Source organism: Coffea arabica, chromosome 4e (assembly GCF_036785885.1).
Source record: "Coffea arabica cultivar ET-39 chromosome 4e, Coffea Arabica ET-39 HiFi, whole genome shotgun sequence".
In the NCBI taxonomy this organism is placed as follows: Eukaryota; Viridiplantae; Streptophyta; class Magnoliopsida; order Gentianales; family Rubiaceae; genus Coffea; species Coffea arabica.
The window spans coordinates 7,571,685-7,592,382 of NC_092317.1; the positions used below are offsets into that span (position 1 = coordinate 7,571,685).

General features: G+C 38.0%; 2 protein-coding genes across 2 annotated transcripts; both read left to right on the forward strand.

Moving 5' to 3' along the window:
- The first annotated feature begins 457 nt into the window (after positions 1-457).
- Positions 458-1,806, forward strand: LOC113742853 (protein LURP-one-related 8-like). Its single transcript, XM_027270860.2, has 2 exons — positions 458-827; positions 1,109-1,806. The coding sequence occupies exons 1-2, from the start codon at positions 558-560 to the stop codon at positions 1,535-1,537; spliced, it is 699 nt and encodes a 232-aa protein (XP_027126661.1). The 5' UTR covers positions 458-557; the 3' UTR covers positions 1,538-1,806.
- A 1,799-nt stretch (positions 1,807-3,605) lies between these two features.
- Positions 3,606-14,099, forward strand: LOC113742367 (uncharacterized). The gene is made up of 10 exons (XM_027270205.2): positions 3,606-4,190; positions 4,897-5,641; positions 5,916-6,540; positions 7,358-7,520; positions 8,624-8,984; positions 10,185-10,295; positions 10,755-11,106; positions 11,735-11,960; positions 12,952-13,173; positions 13,484-14,099. The coding sequence occupies exons 1-10, from the start codon at positions 3,649-3,651 to the stop codon at positions 13,635-13,637; spliced, it is 3,501 nt and encodes a 1,166-aa protein (XP_027126006.1). The 5' UTR covers positions 3,606-3,648; the 3' UTR covers positions 13,638-14,099.
- Positions 14,100-20,698: the final 6,599 nt, after the last annotated feature.

Genomic DNA, 20,698 nt, shown 5'->3' on the forward strand with positions numbered 1-20,698 from the left:
AGACTAGTAGTAGTTTATTCTTGTTTACTTTTCAGTTACCTAATTTCTCTAGTCTTATGTGCAAATATCTACCTTCTCTGCTTGGAAGAATGTATATAAAAATCTTGGAGGTTTGTTGTGAGGAGATGATTAAGTTGGTCGTCTCTTCTCTTCCACGCAGTAATCATAGTGGTAATGATGAAAGAGATCGAGCACAAATGGCAATTAGATTTTTCTCCAGCCTAAACATTTATACATAATCTCCAGCCTAATGAATTACTGTAGTCAAGCATATAAAAAAGATAAACAAATGTAATCAGACGCAAATTTGGAACCTGAGATAGAATGCAGCCATGCATATGCCTTGTTTTACTTTTCGTCTGTAGCCATCACAGTAGCTATCATGTCGTCACACGCCAATGCGCGTTTGGACAGCGGACTTTCCTGCCCCATCCAGTAATATATATAGGATGCCACACACAATTTCCAAACTACACATCATCCAGCTTGAACCACAAATCTAACACCAATTTCTTTCTCCGTTCCTAGCTAATCCTGCAATATTCCTTGGATTATTAATGACAAGGGTATACCCAAATGCAACTTCCTTCAAGGAGGTTGATCAGCCAAAACAACCATTGGCTATTGATCATGGTGGGAACTTGGATGGGGGGCCAGTGGTTTTGACTGTTTGGAAGAAATCCTTGCTGTTTAATTGCGATGGTTTTACTGTGTTTGATGCCGAGGGAGATTTGGTCTTTCGGGTGGACAATTACATGTCCGGTGCTAAAGGAGAGATCGTTCTTATGGACGCGTCTGGCAAGTCTCTGCTAACCATCCGTCGCAAGGTACTATATATATATATATAGCGTCTCCTTACTGTTTTTGGTTCTGCTAACGTTGTTATATCAAACTTGCTAGTAGTATTTGTTTTGGATCAAGAAGTCATACGTCTTGATTCATTTAAATTTTGGAAATCTTGAAATATTATGTGGTGGAGACGTCGTTTACTGCATCCAAACTCACTAGTATAATTCGATCTCTGCACTCGCTCGCAGTATACGAAAGATTAATCCATATAATCTGCTGTAATTAATCCAATGGTTTTGCACGATTAATGTGGATGCAGAGACTGAGTATTGCGGATAATTGGTTAGTGTTCGAGGGCGAGGAAGCGGCTAATCCCCGGTTTTCCGTGAGGAAGCAAGTGAATTTCTTGAATTCAAGATCACTAGCTCAAGTGAGCTGCCTCTCTTGCTGTGACAGTGGATCACCGTCATCGCCCTCCTCCTCCTCTTCTCCTAAGAAGAAGTTAGTGTACGAGATTGAAGGCTCTTACAAGCAACGGTGTTGTGTGGTGTATGATGACAAACGGAGGGGAGTGGCGGAGATCAAGCGGAAGGAAGCCGTCGGAGGGCTGGTCTTCGGGTTGGATGTGTTTCGGCTTATAGTACACGAGCCTGGCAGCAGAATTGAGTCGGCCGTGGCTATGGCCCTTGTTATCGTCCTCGAGCAGATGTTTGGATCTTCCTCCTACAGTCCAAGAGCCCTCCATTGATCATTGTTCAGTCGTCGCTGCAGCAGAATATAGGACAGCAACTACAACCTTCGCTGAGTTCGATCGATCGAAAGGATTCAAGAATTGGAATATTGTTAAATGCTGCATGTGCATTACTTTGGATCTTTGCTTCTACAACGTTAGATTTACAGACTAGCCTTATGTGATAGATGGAAATGGGCCAGGAACGGTTGTCCTGGCAGTTGACGGCCATGATTTGGCCAAAAAATTTTGTGCGGCTCAGATCATATCTTATAACTCAATTTTCACGCCGTGTGTGAGACTCACAAAAATTTGTTCTAAAGTTACATCGTATGCAAAAAAAGTTATACCGTGTGTAATCAAAGTTACGCACGGTAAAAAATACACACAACCGACAGAAACGGTTGCACCTGCATTGCACCTGCAACCGTTTGTGCCCCTTGTCCGTGATAGATGCTCATCTAGGAAAGACCATTTATACATATATTGCATATCCCCTAATATGTATGTATATCTTGAAGGGAGCTGGTTTTTTCGTTTTATATAAAAGACTAAGCTCTCGAGAGGGGAATGTATACTTATCATTTATCAAAGTCATGTAATTAGAATGAGAAATCCGAGATAGTGAAATAATAAATGACGTTTTGATGAATGTTTTGCGTTGTGTGTTTTTGTCTATGGTAGTTAACGAATGGCAAAATCCGTCATATTTAGTTCACCGTTTGAATTAAGACGAAATTTGATTAATATTCACAAGCTATGGTAACGATTCTAGATCTACACATGACATGAAGTTCAAAAGAAGGGTTTTGCTTATTACTAAATTAACTCGTCCATTTGCTAGATTGTTCCAATTTTCACTATTTGACAAGTTTGTTGCTTATTAGCAATAATAATATGCAGCATGATATCATGGTCCCATCCAAATGAGTACTATTTTTAGTATCTATCACGTACGCATAAGATTTTTGACTTTTGTGCTTCAATGTTTTTGTGTCCAAATGACAATTGTATTTCAGCACTAATCACAAAACACCTATCACGTCATTCTTTAATTAATTAACACTCAATTACGTGAGCACTCCAAGGTCAAAATAATGCGGCCACTAATGGTTGGTTACTTGCTGCTTCTTGCTTGGATTGATGTTAAGTTTGAGTTAAGATGAAATTGATTAATTCAAAAAGCTATGACGACATGTCTAGATTTCCGTCATCTATCTTAAAATTATCTTTGTATAGAGTCCCGTTTGGCAAGTGAGTTTTTTTAGGTGTTTGTTTAAAACTTTACTGTAACTTACTGTAAAAGTTTTTAAAAAAATTTTTGAAGTGTGTAAATTTTTGAATATTTTGAAGTGTATAGTTTAAAAACTTTTAAAAGTTTTTTAAGGTTACTATAATTAAAAGTTTTAAAAAACTTATAATAACAGACAAACTTGACAGAAAACTTGTCTGCCAAACAAGACCCTAGTTTGCTGTACTACTTCCTACGTATTAGTTTGACTCTGCTACCTTACAACAAGTTGAAAAATAATTTGTCTAGATTGCTATTTTTTATAGAAAAATTTTCACATTTTTTATAAATATATTTTTCAAAAATCTTTTCACGTTACAGACATCAAATTATTATAATAAATTTTCCTCTTGTCTACTTCCAGATCTTTCTGATTTCTAATATTTAATAAGTTTGTTGTCCATATGTAATGATAATGCATTCTGACCAATCCAATTAAATATGATGCATGATTTTTGTCTTCACGCTTTGATGTTACTGTTCCTGTTGTAATTCACCGCTAATCACAATTGGTTGTTACGTCATATTTCAATCAACTTAATTATGTCAATGCTTCTATGCCAAAATAATAACCAATCACCGTCAATTGCTACTTGTTAATTATTTTGATATTTTTATTTAACAAAAATATTTAGTCTGATAAATTTGGGAAAATAATTAAGTCAAATACGTCACCAAAAGGAGGAAAACAAAAATACACTAGCATTAAAACCGATAACCGCTAAATATGCAAACTCTGAGGAGTTAAATGCAATTATGATAAAATTCCCAAACGGTGCTGTTTTATTAACAGTTGCTTTCCTTCTGCAGTCTACATGAAACAGAGCTAAGCTAACACATGGAAAGGGCAGGCGCCGGAACCACCGTTCCCGAAACGACGTCGCTGTTCCCCGTTCGTCCTCAATCCTCCACCGGCGACGAGGATAACGCTCCGGAATGGCTTCGGAACACCAGCTTCACCACCGACCTCACCGTCATAAACGACGCCGTATCCACCCACTATCAGCAAGCTCAACTCGAAGAATTATCGTCGGAAGAAGACGAAGAAAGGGCAGAGAAAAGTAAAGAAAAATTGGCGCGTCCACAATATGAGTTGATAGACTCGTCCGCTTCGGATCGTGGCTCGTACAGTGATGACGAAGAAATGACAGAGAAGAGGAAAAATCGGAAGAGGAAGAAGAAGAAGAGGAGAAGAAGGGAATTATCTAGTAATGCAGCCTCATTGCATGAATACGGACTCGCATCCTCTTCTTCTTCTTCTCGAAAACCTGATATTCGAGCTTGGGCTTCTTCTACTTCAGATACTACTGGTAGTACTAAAGAGTATTACTTTGATTCTAAGGGCGACCGCGATAATTTGGCCTTCGGTTGTATTTACAGGTATTTGCAGAAATAATTAGTTAAATTCTACTCTGCTTAAATTCGTGACAAGATTTTGGACAATTTGGATACCTTTTAGTGTTTGGGAATTTAGAAAATCAAGATTGTTAAGCTGTTCCTATAGATGAATCAAAAGTAAATTTTATTATGGGAATAGTGATACATTTTCTCTGGATTATCGGAGTAGAGACAGAAGATAGCAAATTTAAGGAGTTTGTAGAAACTGCTCTTTAGTTTTCAGTTTATTATGTAAACAAAGTTTAAGACTTTTCATGTTAATTGATTGAAACGGGTAATTGCTTGGCGTTTTTTTCAGTTATCGGCATATGCCATAGGCATTTGTATGAAAGAAGCAACTCTTGATTTGTTGACCTACATTAGTTCCTGTAGTTTGTAATTTATGTGCTTCTTTTGTCCATTTTACGTGATACAGTTAGCCATTCTCAGAAGTCAGTTACTTTTGGAACTGATGTAAGAGTTTGGTTTTTAAAATTTTGCAAGCTGTAAAATGATTGATTTCCAATTTTTCATCCTAAACTTGCTAGCTTTGGAGCCCTTTTTCTTTCACTGGAATCAGGAATCAATCAACTCCATCAACAACTTTCACCATGTAAATGTATCCAAATTGGATAAAATGGGGATGGAGCCAATGACCAACTGCATATTATGGGTTACTTCTCATTGTAATACTATACGCTATATGCAGGATGGATGTGGCTCGCTACAAGCTCAAAAATTCAAGAAAATTTTCTGATCTTAGCTTCTATAGACGGAGCCAGAAGAGCTCAGTCTTGGATGGAGATGATGATATTGATGGACTGGATGGTAAACTTAGATTGGAGGGTCGTTATTGGTCAGCAATGTTTGCTGCACTAGAGCGGCATAAGAACTTGAAGCGAATTAGGGTTCTTGCTCCTCAAAAGATCGTTCCAACTGTAGCTGCTGAATTCATCCCTTTATCGGATGATGGGGGTCCCAATTTCAGATCTTCAGGGGATAAAGTAGTTGAGGAGTCATGGGAAGATGAGGTTTATCGTAAAACCAAGGAGTTTAACAAGTTGACAAGAGAAAAGCCGCATGATGAGAAAGTTTGGTTAGCTTTTGCTGATTTTCAAGACAAGGTGGCCAGGATGCAGCCACAGAAGGGTGCTCGTCTGCAGACTCTTGAAAAGAAGATTAGTATACTGGAGAAGGCAACAGAACTAAATCCAGATAACGAAGATTTAGTTCTTTCTCTTATGAAAGCTTATCAGAGTAGGGATAGCACTGATGTTCTGATTGGTAGATGGGAGAAGATACTTGTGCAGAATTCTGGGAGTCACAGGTTATGGAAGGAGTTTTTGCAGGTTTTTCAGGGTGAATTCTCTAGATTTAAGATATCTGAGATGAGGAAAATGTATGCCAATGCAGTCCAAGCTCTATCTGGTGCATGTAGCAAGCAGTATAGGCAGGTTCTCCCTCTCACGTAACTCCTGATACTGAATTTTAATTTCGACATTTGGTCAAACTTTCACGGGATTTATCCCATACCTAAACACCTTTGGAATGTGAGATTAGCTATTAATATGTAGCAGAGGATAATTTGTTCAATTTTCTCTTCTTGGCCTTTCTCTAACTGACCTCATAGTTAAATTCCCCCCCCCCCCCTTCCTTCTGGTTTTTCATTCTGCTTTGAATAAATTGTGTGTAGTTGAACCCTTAATGAGTTGATTATGTTCACTGCAGGTTCAACGACATACTACTGGACCTTCTTCTGATCCAGAACTTGTTCGTCTAGAACTTGGTTTAGTTGATATATTTCTTAGCCTTTGCCATTTTGAATGGCAGGCTGGGTACCATGAGTTGGCTACTGCTTTATTTCAGGCAGAGATTGAATATACTTTGTTTTGTCCATCTTTACTTCTTAGTGAGCAAAGTAAGCGAAGACTTTTCGAGCATTTTTGGAACAGTAATGGTGCTAGAGTTGGGGAAGATGGTGCTCTAGGCTGGTCAACATGGCTGGGAAAAGAGGAAGAACAGAGGCAGAAGATTGTTAACGAGGAGCTATCTCATAAAGCTGAAGAGGGTGGTTGGACAGGTTGGTCAGATCCGCCGTCTAAAACCAAGGATATGATGGAAGCTCTGGAAAATGATAGAGTTAGTGACATGGCTATTGAGGAATCTGGTGATGTCTCTGATGCAAGAGATGATGAGCAGGATGATGATACTGAAGCTTTGTTGAAAAAGCTTGGCATTGATGCTTCTGCTGATGCAAATAATGAGGTCAAAGACACTAAGACATGGACTAAGTGGTCAGAAGAAGAGTTGGCAAGGGACTCTGATCAGTGGATGCCTGTTCGCACAAGATCTGGTTGAACAATCTTTCTTTAATATGTGTGTGTGTGTTTGTTTGTTTTTCCTTTTAATGTGAATTTCTTGGTGTTTTATTTTTTTATAGCCACAAGACCCTAAATTATGGGGCATGGGCAAGAGTTTCACTTGCTTTTTCTTTCGTATTATACTGGACACTTGATTTTTGGGAAACAATAAAAGATATTGAAGGAATAATATATTGGAATAGACTAAGAATGGTGGACTTGTAGAATCTCTCTTTTATAATCATTAGAGAGTCCTTTTTTCCTTTGATTAAACAAATTAGGAGCTCTTTTAGTGGATGATAAATTAACCATTGGAAACATTAATTACAAATTAGAAGTTGCCACAAGTCTTGTTTCAAAATGCAATACCACAGTACTTATTATATCATAGCCTAGTTTCCATTGGTTGGTTTGCTCATTTTGTTCCTCATTTCACTTCAGCAAATATTTTGCTTAGATAGTTAATTTTTTTCCTCATGTTCATGATGTGACTTAATTTTCTTTGTTCTGTTGAGCTCTTCTTTTCCCTAGATTAATAATGTTGGTGGCTTGATTAAAAAGATTCTTTTGATGGCTTGATTGTGTGGTTTTTGTTTTTTCCATTGCTGGGATATTATACTGAAAGGCCATTGCACTATGAACTTTAATTTTCAATGTACTTCTTTTATAGTATTCTGTTGATGCATTCTTAATGGGGCTGCATTAATACTTTTATTTCTTTGAATAACTGTGTCATTGTATCTTTTACTGCTTTTGTGGCTATGGTAGACGTCTTAGCAAAAGTTAATTTACTGATTATGGCTGCCACAGCTGGGGCTCCTCATCATGATGATGCAGAAGCTGATGAGCAACTGTTGAGAGTAATTTTATATGAAGACGTGACAGATTACCTATTTACGTTGATTTCCGAGGAAGCTCGTTTGTCTCTTGTTTCTCAGTTCGTTGAATTCTTTGGTGGACGAATTTCTCAATGGTTTGTAATATGCTGAATCAGTTGCATCCTTATCTTTCTATCTTTTTATTGGGCTCCTAGAAGTTAGCTTAATTATACATTATTCCTGGTGGTCTACTCATATGAATAATGAAGGCTGGAAAATCAGAATTTCTTCCTAGATCAATGTCAAAATTTTAAGTTTTTTTTATTTGTTTTATTTTTTTTTATAAAGAAGTCAATTAGTGTTTTACTTATTGCATGAAACATTTGAAGAAGTCTCAGATAAGCTCTTCTCTCCTTAATGTTCTTGCTAATTATTCTCCTTAAGAATTGATTATGTTAGGGGGGAACAGAATAGGACCCTCAAACAACTTGTCCAAGAATGTAAAAAATTTAGAATCAAATGGCAATGCTTCAATTGTAACTTAGTCTCCATAGAGTAGCTTGTTTTATGCAATTTTGTCAGGTGTTAGAACAAGATGTTCCAATTATCGAGTTCATGAACCAAATGGATTGCATACCTGAACTTTAATCTCGTTGTCTAGAAATTTTCTCTTTTCAAGAAATTGTTCACGAATTCCTTCATATTGTGTCATGTTATTCTAAGTGAGAACTTTGCTTTTAAGAGTGACAAGTAACTTGTTATTTTTATTTTGTTATATTTTTGTTTTGTGATGCCTGAAGCCGGATTCTTGGATGTGCATCATCTGAATGGTTATGTTCTGGAAGATTAACAGAGAATGGCATCTTATCTTTATTTCTAAAAACACAGTGGGACATTTATGTGGAGAGGATTTTAGAACTTGTTCAGTTTCTGCATACTTGGGTGTTGCAGTTGACATAGTTTTTTGGACATGGTTTTGTTAAAAGATATTGTTTTTTCAGATATTCTGAAGCTATTGAAAGTAATCTTTTCTGTGCCTAGATTTTCATTTTCTTTTGGTGTGGGAAAGTTTGATGCTTAAAGATCAAGGGTTCAGATATTCTAATTTTTAAAGAAATTTTTGTTTTTGTTTTGTCTTTTTTATCTCTTTTACCCCCTCCTAGTTGTCCCCCTTTCTCATTTGCACTTAAATTATCAAGTCATGATTGGAAATATCCTGATCCTGCAACAACTGTTGTACTATTTGCTTATGTCATAGGGCTTGCACTAATAGTTCAAGTTGGGATGGGACTACACGGAGTTTAGATGCTTTTTCGTATTCTATCCTAGACAACTTGAGAAAAGTGCACGATATTCTGACTGAAAAGCAAAGCATTCCAATGAGTATGCCTTTGGAATGTCTTCTAAGCAGCTCGGATGACATTTTCATGAGGACTAGTATGATGAAATTTGTTCGAAATGCTTCCTTGCTTTGTTTGAGTGCTCTTCCACAAAACTACGTTTTGGAGGAAGCTGTTCTTGTTGCTGAAGAGCTATCAAACACACGAATGAATTCATTGGTGTCTCCCGTTACTCCATGCAGAGCTTTGGCAAAGAGCCTTTTGAAAAATAATCGACAGGTATGCCTCTTATTTGTAATACTTATTTTGATGGAGGACTGTACACATTCTTTTGGTATTAACAAGTTTTATATTTTGGGAATTAAATTGTAGTAGACTTGGATAATATTCTTAAATGTTCAATATAATAACAGTTTAATCACTTTGGTCCTTGTGATGAGTAAGAACATAAAGATGAACACATTTATATATTAGAAGTAATAGGACATGAAGCCTGGGCTTGAGGATAAGAAGCATTTTTTTTTCTTGCAACAAAGACTTAATGATTAAAGAGCTAACCGGTGGACCTAAAGGTTTTATGGATTTTTAGAGGTGCTATCGTCCAAATTCAGTATTTCTGATTTTTGTCCCAATTTGTTATTTAAGTGGAACACTTAACCAACACAGTTTCGCTGGATGCCCAGTTGAATTATTTGCGGTGAGGCTGCACATGAATGAGCACTTATAGAGGTCTAAGAGGAAAATAAGGGGCTAGGGAAGGGGTCAGTTTTTTAAATGAGTTATTTTTGGCTAAGACAGGGTTCCAGATATACTACCTTTTGTTGTTCGGAAATGGTTTATCTTGTCAAACATTAAATGGACGAAGGCAGATAACCTTAAAAAGTATGACTATTCGTCACTGTTTTATATGCTAGAACCAGAAGCAGACGACACTGCATCCTATCTTTAGACATTCTGAAGCAGCAAGCAGTATGTTAACTGGTAGGCAAACCTGTTAATCAGTGGTTGATTTTGAAGTCTGCAATAGAGTTCCTACATAGTGTTTGTATTTGGAAAAGTTAGTTTTGGGATGCTGTTGGTTGGGGAAAACATGTCTTTTCAGAAGTGGAGGGTGCATAAATTGAAGGTTGAAAGAGCACACCCTTTCCTGCTTTCAGGAGAATTCTTGAGAAATTGCGGTTTGTCTTATGGATTTTTTTAATGACTTGCTCGTTATTGGAAGACAGTTTTTTCTGAATATTTGTTCAGAGTTACTAATAGACAGTATTTATGCATTTGTATGCGTGCTTGTGTGTCTGTGTCTTTGTAATTGACTAGTGTTAGAGGCACACACATTCAGAAATGGTTTTTCTGCGAATTAATTTTACATAAAATTTTCATCACTAAAGCAAACTACTGGAGAAAAAGACCACTTTAGATTTTGCAGTTTTCTGACCATGTAGAACACTAAAGTTGTCTTCTTGTGACTCGTTTCATCAGGACGTGTTGTTATGTGGTGTCTATGCACGAAGGGAGGCCGTCTCTGGCAATATTGACCAGGCAAGAAAGATTTTCGACATGGCATTGCTATCTGTTGGAGGGCTTCCATTGGTAGGATTTATTTGTTTTGATAAGGTTTTTAAACACTGTATACTGCCTGTTTTGGAAAAGCATATTTTAGTTTGTCAAATGACCTGTTTCAAAAACTTGTTTATCTTTTTGGGACTGCATAAATGTCTCCAGCAGGTGCAACACATTGTCCTGGATTATCTGTATTATTGAACATGCTCCAAATTATAGTAGTTTAACCTCCTAAGGTGGTAATTGTATCCATATCCAACATGCTCATAGATATTCTCTCCCCAATGGAGCTAGTTTAAAGTTGTAAAATTTGCAAGTTGCTCCCTGGAAGAAAGGAGGAGTAGTTGTTTGCACTTGAATTACAACGTACTGCTCGTATCCTTAGTGGTGTCTCTTGTACAGTTGGTTCATAATTTCTTGTGGTCATTGCATTTGTTTTCATTAGGTGCTTGGGATTTAAGTTGCTATTTACTGAATGTGATCAAACAGGATGTTCAGTCAAATGCATCTCTTTTGTATCTGTGGTATGCTGAGATGGAGATTTCAAATAAATCAGTTGATAGATCGGAATCATCACTTAGGGCTGTGCACATTCTATCTTGCTTAGGATGTGGGGAAAAATACACTCCATATAGTAGGCAAGCTTCCAGTTTACAACAGCTGAGAGCACGACAAGGGTTCAAAGAACGAATACGAATGCTAGGTCCACTATGGGCACGTGGTAGAATAGATGATTTTTCCACTGCTGTCATATGTTCAGCTGCTCTATTTGAAGAACTGACAACTGGTCCAGCTGCTGCTATTGAAATTCTGGATCAGGCATTCACAATGGTGCTTCCTGGTAATTTAGCATTCCTTTTCCTTTATTTATTCACAATGGTGCAAGCATGAGTCCAAAATTGTGACTTTGTTGTGATATCTTTCTTTGGTTAAACTTGATGAGAGAGTCATTATGATATTAGATGATCACCTTCTATTGGGCCCAAAGGCAGAAGAGATGGCCTTTCATCCTTGCAATAAGTGCTGGGATTGTGACATAAAGAGTGGGAAGTGGAAGAGATATGTATTCTTGCTTTAGTTAGCAAGTTTATATCTTCTTGTAGCTCTAAGGATAATGCATTTCCAATTCTCAGTGATACACTCGTAGAATGTTGACTGAATACTGAATTTTCTGGGAGCATACGTGATGTATTGTCACCTCTAGAGGTTTGACATAGTACATATGAAGTACAAGTATTGGAACCAGAGTGTCACTTCTTGGGTCCTTTATGCAGGGTTTATATGCCTAAGGCGTGCAAGCCCAATTAATTTACCATACGAAGATGTGAGATAGCTGATGAGTCATTGATTCTTTGCTCTACTTATTAATCTGAAACTAGATAGCCCACTTGTTTCTTTGAGCGCCCATCATCTAAGCTATCTATTTATTCATTGGCTTGTAACAAATATTTTAACTTATTTCACTGCAGAAAGGAGGCGGCAAAGTTACCAGCTTGAATTTTTGTTCAACTATTATGTGAAGGTTCTTTGCAAATATCACCAGGAAATGAGGTTCTCAGAGATATGGGATGCTATTGTGAAAGGGCTGCAGATGTATCCTTTCAGTCCTTACCTGTATAGTGCCTTGGTTGAAATTAGCCACCTTCATACTTCCCCAAATAAATTGCGCTGGATTCTTGATGATTTCTGTAGCAAGTAAACTCTTTACTCCTTATTCTTTATTGTTTAGTGACATGTTGCATTTTTCTAAGTATGATTAGGGGTAAAATTTGAGTTTAGTCAAGCTCTAATGCTTCGTAATCAGTTCAACTGGGATAAGATTACCCAGACTTGTCATCAGGCTTGAGCTCGCTTTAAGTCAAGCCATAACTCTACCTCAGTTTAGTCCTGCACAAGCTAAAACTTGGATTGCCAATATAACATCCATTTTAGACCCAGTTCGAGGGCTTCAGAATTCCTATCCCAATTACATTGCCTAGAAGACAACAAATTGAATTAATGAAAGTACTAAACCATCTAAATATCCAACAGATCACATTTAAGATGAAAGTAATCCAAAGTATTAGATTTTCTTTTTTTAAATTGTGTTTTGTCGATGATATGAGTATTCCGACTTACAAACCATACAAGAAAGAAAGCAGGAAAAAATGAATATCTAATTAATGTCTGTTACCTATCTCCATTGAAGAGAAATCCTGTCTTGCTACCAGATCTCCTATTAGGAGGTGAGTGACAGAGATTTGGGGTAGGACGCTCCATTTGTAGGCAGTGAGTTTTCTTGGTAGCTCTTTTTGAGGTTTTGGAGAGTCTCATAATCCACTTTAGATAGTTAGTTAGAGGAGTGGAAAGTTGATGTCTTGATATTTTTGAGATTCTAACAAACAGAAGGGAGAATAGAGTGGGAAAAACAGAGAGAAGATAGACTACAGTTTTATCTTAGCGTTTCGCATTTTTTTAGAAACTAGTATTTTTCTCTTGTTGTCTTCTATATCTTGTCTGTTAACGTATTGTAAAAAGAAAAGGAGTATATATAAAGTTAGATTCATTGTATTTTGAGTTTGGAAATGTTTAATACATGAGCATGCATTATTATAGCTCTTACCATCATATACATATTTTGTCCTGCTGCAGGATAACATTGTTATTGACTCCAAATTTTTGTCTTCTTGTTTGTTATTTCTCACAGGAAACCATCTATAGTTGCTTTCTTCTTCTCTTTGTTGTTTGAGATGAGCAAAGGTGGCTTGCAGCATAGAATTCGTGCAATATTTGAGAGGGCATTGGAAAATGCTGCATTTCGCAATGTGGTGGTACTCTGGCGGTGCTACATTGCCTATGAAAGTGTTGTAGCACATGATTTCTCTGCTGCTAGAAGAGTTTTCTTTCGAGCAATTCATGCTTGTCCATGGTAAGTTTTCATCTCTTGATGATAGAAATGCTTATCGTTACTCCAGAATATTGATGTGATTAATCCTGGAAGCTCGCTATTTCCAATGGATTCTGGTTAGTTAATAATTATGCTGTACAGAATTTGTAATAAGAGAAATTGACACGCAAACTAGTGTTTTCTCTTTGTGGGCGGATAGGTTTTTCATTTAAAGTGGATGTACTAGACCGGTCATTTGGTCAACTGCATGATATTAGGCCCTCCTTCTGGTCTCTCTTCCCTGGGGTCTCTCTCTCCAAAAATCCTCTGATCTATTCATCATTTTTCTCAGGTCCAAAAAACTATGGCTGGATGGTTTCCTCAGACTAAATTCTGTTCTGACTGCCAAGGAGCTCTCAGACCTGCAGGAAGTCATGCGGGATAAAGAACTCAATTTGAGGACCGACATCTACGAGATCCTTTTACAAGATGAGATGGAAATATGATATGAGTTGTTTTAAATATGATGCAGTTCAATCTTGGACTAGTGCAACAGATTATTGGCTTACAAGTTATGATTCGCGGTTGCACTTGTGCTATGATGGAAACTATTTCTTCTATGGTGGTTTTTGGGTGGATGGATTTGAAAGATGATTGCTGCTGACTGTGGGATGAGGAGTTGGCGCAGGCGAGGATGAGTAAAGTACTGTTAAATCGATTTAGTACTATACATGTGTTTATATGGTTAGAATGCTCCAAAATTTTCAAGTCATATCTGGAACTATAGAGTGAGCAAGTACTACTAGCTTCCAGGCTCAAGAGTGCCTGCAGATTGCTTTTGCAAGAAAGAGAGACACAAGTGGGGGGGAAGCTCCGTTGTAATATATTTGCTGAATTAGTTGTTCTTTGGTGTTGTGGGCTATTTTCCTGGGAAGTTGTAAATATGATAGAACAGATTTTTGGTGTCACCTGAGTTCAGTTGTGAGAAAAATGTCTTTAGATTAAACGAACGTCATTAGTCAATGAAAAATCTTTGTTGTGCCAAATAATGGAAGTTTTTTTTTTTTTTTTTAATTGCGCAGGCGCAGGATGTGGTGCTTTTTTTAATAGAGGAATAAAAGTGAAAAAGGAAAAAGATGTGCGATTAAAGATTTTTCTTATACAAATTATGAGGATGCAGATAGATGTCAAATTGTATATACTTTATTTGCATGCATACAATGATTTTAGAATTAAAAATTATTGAATCGGTGATTCCTGAGAAAGGAAAATGTAGATAAGTTAAGTAACTAGAAATGAAAGGGAAAATAGATAATTTTATATTTTGGGGAGAAAAATGAAAGATTTTCCAGAGAAGTGAGGCTAATTGTGGCCTGAGTAATTTATCTAGTTAATGTGAAATGTGGCAAGTGTTGTGACGGTCCCACCTCCCCCTAAGGCGAACCAAAGGGTTCGGCGGACCGCCTGCCCAACTCTCGCCGGGACTACGGATTCGGAACGAGCGTAAATCCTACCAACAGCTTAAAAGAATTTCGAGAAGATAACATTCACTGTCCGAAACCCAAACAAGCACAACAACTTTAGATAACCCTAGAAAAGAACATTTTCAAACCAAATCAACTTAGAAACATGGTTAAACACTTTTATATACACATGGTTGCAAATTTACAATTTAAAAGGGAATTGTTTGGTTAAAATACATGTAAGATTTTCCAACCATCGAGGAGCTATACAAAAGAATACTAAAACTAGCTCAACTCATGTTTCAAACATCATACTCTTCAAAAGGTGATTTCCTGTAGGGAAAACAAGGATAACGAAACGGGGTGAGCTAGAAACTCAATGAGGTACCAAAAATATAACAGTAGAGATCATGAGAAAACATTTATAGGACACATATCTGCATCAAGTAAAAGAAATGAACGAACATCACAACTTAAAGGATACAGGTGGCTCTCAGGAGCCAAATCCCCGTTGCAATACTTGATCCAACCTTGTTGACCCTCCGTCAACGTTCAAATAAAGGAACCAGTCCAGTAGATCACCACTTTAACGCCAAAATTCCGTTTACCGAGCCCGAACGCCAAACAGGAACAGGAATGGTAATGCTCGAGTATACCGGAATCAAGAGTCTCAATATCCAAAGATTCCCCCAAGAACAAACACCCATGGATTGTCAATTATCTCGACCAAACCCTTGCTGGCTCGATTTAATTAACTCCCCATGAGGTTGAGTTCAGGTTTAACAGGAAGGTCGTTGGATACTCTTCCAAACGACATCATAACAAGTGCAAGTAACAAATTCAAGTACATAACAAGTACAAGTAATAGATTCCAGTTTGTTCAGTACAGGCAAGAGAACGAGTGTGATAAAGTACACCCTCGTCTCATACAAGATAAACAGTCAGGAAAGACATTCAACTAGCAATTTGCAAGTACAGGAAACCAGTTTAGCAATAATTCAGGGGAGTGGTACACTCACCTATTAAGGCAAAATAATGTCCAGAATATCTTTTCGGGTAACATTCTCAATCACCGATGAACCCTAAGGTTAATCAAGAGAAAATATTACAGTTCCTCCAACAAGAGTCAGGTGAATTGAAGACAATTCAAATACCACTAGTACAAGGTATAAATATGATTTTGGAAATGAAAAGAGTACATTTAAACCGAAGGACATGAGTAAAATATTTGGAAACTTATGCTCGCTCGAAAAAAACTTTGAAATATCCATTTGAGTCGAAGAAAGGAAGAAAACGTATTTCTATTAGTCGTAAATGTCATTTTTCCAAGTGTACAAGTTTCCGCCAGATTCGAACTTATATACCTTGAGAAAAGAGGACGCAAATATCCTAGATGGTTCATATGGTACTCACTCTCAAATCGCTACCTAATTCTCGAGTGTAAATTTGGGCAGCACGCCCTTTGTATTTATCTATTTTCCAGCCATTTATGACTTCATTATTTTCCTCAATCAATCCCAAAGTCATACAAAAAATAAATTCATCATAACAGCAGTTCAATAGGCTCAAAGTCATTCAAGTACAAGATTTAACTAGGAAAATGATCGGAAATAAACTTCAACCTATGAAACCAAAAGGCAGATTCACCGCTACTTAGCGTATCGGACCTAATTGAAACTATGCTTATTGGATTGAAGTGAAAGTTATACCGTTTCGAAGCTAAGACAGAGGGCTATAACTTTGATGAAGACTACTTAGTCCAGTTCGCACCCTAACTAGGTCAAATTTACCAAAACAACCCCAGATTTTCCAGTTCGAAGTTCACTGTGGCAGTCCTGATTCATTCAGTCATATCTTAGCACATACAACTCCAATTCAAGTGATTCCAAAGCAATTTGAAAGCTAAGATACAAGGCTATAATTCTTAAGAAGACATCAACAACCAAATCAGTAGTATTCCCGGTCACAATTACCAATTACAGAGGCTGATTATCAGTTTCGGACAGAAACAGGGCAGCAGGGGTATTTCGATCTTTTCACAGGCTACGTTACTCCGATTGAGTTGAAATTTTGTAGGAAACTATAAAATATCATTCTCTACAACTTTCATGTTTTAACCCAAGGCTAATTCGACCTCTAACTAGGGGAAACAGTACCAGGCAGAATGGGTTCAATTGCAACCCTAATTTCCGAAATTTCCTTTCAAAGCGAAAATTTTCCGCAAATAGCCACAATTTAAGCCTTAAGGCTTCATTCTAAACCATTCCCAACCATCATCCATGGCCACACAATATTAATCATATGAAAACAGAAAAATCATGAATAAATAGAAAAATTCACCAAACTCAACCAAAATCATGAAATAACCTACAAAATCATTTCTTAGACTACCACAAGCCACTAATTAAACATCATTAGATAGAAAAGAAAGGTTCCTTAGTTACTTATCTTAGCAACTCAAGAAAGGAGACCACTTAGCACCTTAGCCTTCCAAACTACTTCACTAATCACCTCACAAGCACTAAACTAAGGGGTTTTATGGAGAGAATTCAAGATTAATCGGTTAGTGTGTTGGATTGAGCAAGATTGGAGCAAGAAATTGGAGAGCTTTTCTTTTATTTTCTTGAGCAAGAGGTTCGGCCAAATGAAGCTTCAAATGAAGATGATTTTAGGTAATTTTTGCTTAAATTGGTAAAGTGGTGAATAGTGGTCAAATGCAAGACTTAATCTCCAAGTGACACTTGTCACTTCATTTAATACATGGTTATCCTTTTGTCTCACTCACACCAACTCATTTAATAGCCTCTAGTTATCTCTTAACACCTGCTAAAATAAATCCGGTATCCAACACTTAACCTAACTCGCCGAATTTTACCGAACTTTCCGCACTAGCGGGTCCCACTTCCGGTATACGCATTTAATTTCTCAAAAACTAACTAATACTAGGAAAATAATTTTAGAACTATATTTACTCATAAAAATTATCTAGAAAATTTTTCTAATAAAGAAAATAAAGAAAAGACATGCAATTAAATAAAATAAAGTCTAGAAAATAAGAAAATTCACGGGTTCTCACAAGTGTGCCTAGTTGAAAATTCTTAGGTTCAAAAGTTATTCAAGCTGCATATGGTTCAAGTGATCTTAGTCAATAAGGCTAATTCAACCAGCAAAAATGACTTCCCAAGACATTTTTGAGGCAGAAAATGTCACCTTGAATATTCCTAATTGAATGTTCAATTCCTTTGAAACAACACAAGTGAAGAGGTGATTTTTTGTTGCTCGGGCTTTACCTCACTTGCTGGAGCTATCCTTAGATGAGAAATGCAGCTCCCCAGAAGTCACCTGCTCAAGTTTTAAGAAATGCGGGGTTAGATCCCCTGATTCTCCTCCGACGCTCTAGTTAGTTCTTTTAGAAGTGAAGGTAAAGTTATTGAGTTAGATAAGGAGTCTTACCCCTTCTTTCTGAGGGGTCCTAGAGGTATTTATATGAGAGGGGGAGAGGATTGAGAGGATCCCTCCCCCTAGGGACTGTCACGCCCAAACTGTCAGCTTTACTTGACAGATTGGCTGTGGCAATAAGTCCCATCAATCATTCTGACCCCTGGCAGGTGTCAGACTGTACCTGAACCCGGCCGTCCCATCACCTGACAGGAGCACATGGGTGGGAGACATGTCTTTGACCCCGGCTTTTGGTGGAAGTCATGTCGAGGTGATCCAACACTTTGGGAAGTTCGGTCCCTTCGGCGGTCTTAAGTCGTGGCAGAATCGAGGTGTGCATATTCACGACGAACCGAAATGACCCTTCTCAATAAACCCCCCAAGCCTCGGGAAGGGCGAGATGGGCGGTATTTCCTGGGGCTTCCATACGGATACGGTAAGTCGCAACTGTGTCAGGATAGGTCCAGCGTGAGATATGAAATGGTGACGGGACGGGTGTCAGCTTTAAATGACAACACGAAAGGACGCGCAATGGAATACCAAGGGGCTGGCAGTCATAAATGAGAAGAGAGGCTGTCAGTCTGGGAGATCCCAATGCCCCATCTTTCCGTCTTCCTCTCTCTTGTATAAATAGGAGGCCTGCATCCCCATTTACATTTTACCGCAAGCATTTTCAACACCCTATAAAGCAGCATCAGAGTGAATATCCGCAGGGAATGTGAATCCTCCGGAGAGTTTCGACAGTCTTCCCCAACCCCTTTACTTCATAACCAGTAAGTTCGCTTCACCTTCCTCCATACTCTTTATCGTCATGGCTCGGGTAGCCAGCACGCATAGGGAGACAGTGAGATCGGACTTCGCCGCAGCCGAGAGGCCCGATCAGGTCGAAAAAGAGGAAGACTTGTCTTCTAGCCCGGATGAGGCAGCCGTGGATGTTGGCGGGGGTGAACCCTCTCAAGATCCGAGCGAAAGGGGCTCCGAGGTGGTGTATGACGACACCCTCGGGGTCGAGGTGCCTAGTGTGACAGCCCCACCTTCCCCTAAGGCGAACCAAAGAGGTTAGCGGACTGCCTGCCCAGCTCTCGCCAGGACTAACGGTGCAGTATAGAGCGATCTTTCACGTTCCGGAACTTATAACGCGCGCAAATAAGGCAAAAGGGCAAAATAACCCAAAATAAAAGAAACAAAATCCGGAGTCGGCCATGAATAGTAACCGACTCGTCCGAACCCAACCAAACATCGAATTACATAAACCACATAACATTTAGCTTTTACAAACCAAAAATGACATTTAAAAGTGATACAAAAGTCGCTACATATATGGTTTGCCAAAACAAAAGTGAAAACGGCCCTAATGATACATTTAGGGTCCCATTTTATATACAATACAAAAGAGTCATTCATCTAGTTCATTCGGCAACCATTTATCAAAATTCATTCCAAAAGAGTCATATTCCTGTAAGGAAAACAAAAGGAACGGGGTGAGCTAATTGCCCAGTGAGAATACAACTCAAGCAACCAAATTCATGGATACATCAAGTTTAACAGTCCAATTTACCAAAATAAATAAAGCCACACATTAATAATGAGGATAAAAGGATACGGGTGGCTCTCAAGAGCCCTTTTCCTCGTTTGAATTCTTGATCGGTCTCATTGACTCTCCGTCAATGTTTGAAAAGTAACCAACTGTAGACCCACTTAACTTCCATTCCCTTCCTCCTAACATTCCTCAACCGGGCCCGAAATCCAAACGCATGCATTGTGGTATTACTCGAGTATACCGGAATCGAGAGTCTCTCATACTACACGATTCCATATAACCTTACCCAAGGCTCATTAATTGTCACGACCAAGCCCTTGCTGGCTCGATTCAATCAACTACCAATGGGGTTGAGCTCATGGATAACATTTGAAGTCATGTATTTCATTTCATATAACATTTCATGTAAAATTCCAATAACTTTTCAATAACATGCGATACAATAAGTGAGAATGATAAAGTACACTCTCACTTCAATTAATTAACATTCAACCTCTCAAGTTCAAATATCAAAGCCATATAATAGCACATAAGTGAGTAGTACACTCACCAAGCTAGCACAATGCGGTTTCAAACACTTTAGTCAAAAGAACGTTGTGCACCACCGTCACGCCCTAAAATCACGCAACAAATGCAATGAGACTCGATAACGAGTCATATAGCAATGCTAAACACAACCCCAATAGGGTTTCATATGCATAAATGAGCATAATAGCAAACCAGAAATTAGAAAATGGCCTTAGTCTTGGCCCCAAATAGAAAACTGTTTTGCCCTTATTATGCGGTAATGGTGTAAAATTCTCTACGGTTATCGGATGGGGGTGTAAGACCCACCGTTTTGAAGCTATGAAACAGGGCTACAACAATGTAGAAGGTCACTCAATCCAGTTCCTAGCTTAACTAGGTCGAAAATGCCAAATACTATACCAGAATTACCAAAACAGGTTTGCAAATCACACAAAACTGTAATTACTATAACTTAGTCTATACAAGTCCAAATTCCGAAATTCCAAAGGCATATGTTAACTAAGACATCCAGCTACATTTCATCAGAAGACACCAACAACTAAATCCAAACCAATTCCAGTCAAAATGGCCAATAACCAGTACAGTTTTCGCATTCTGT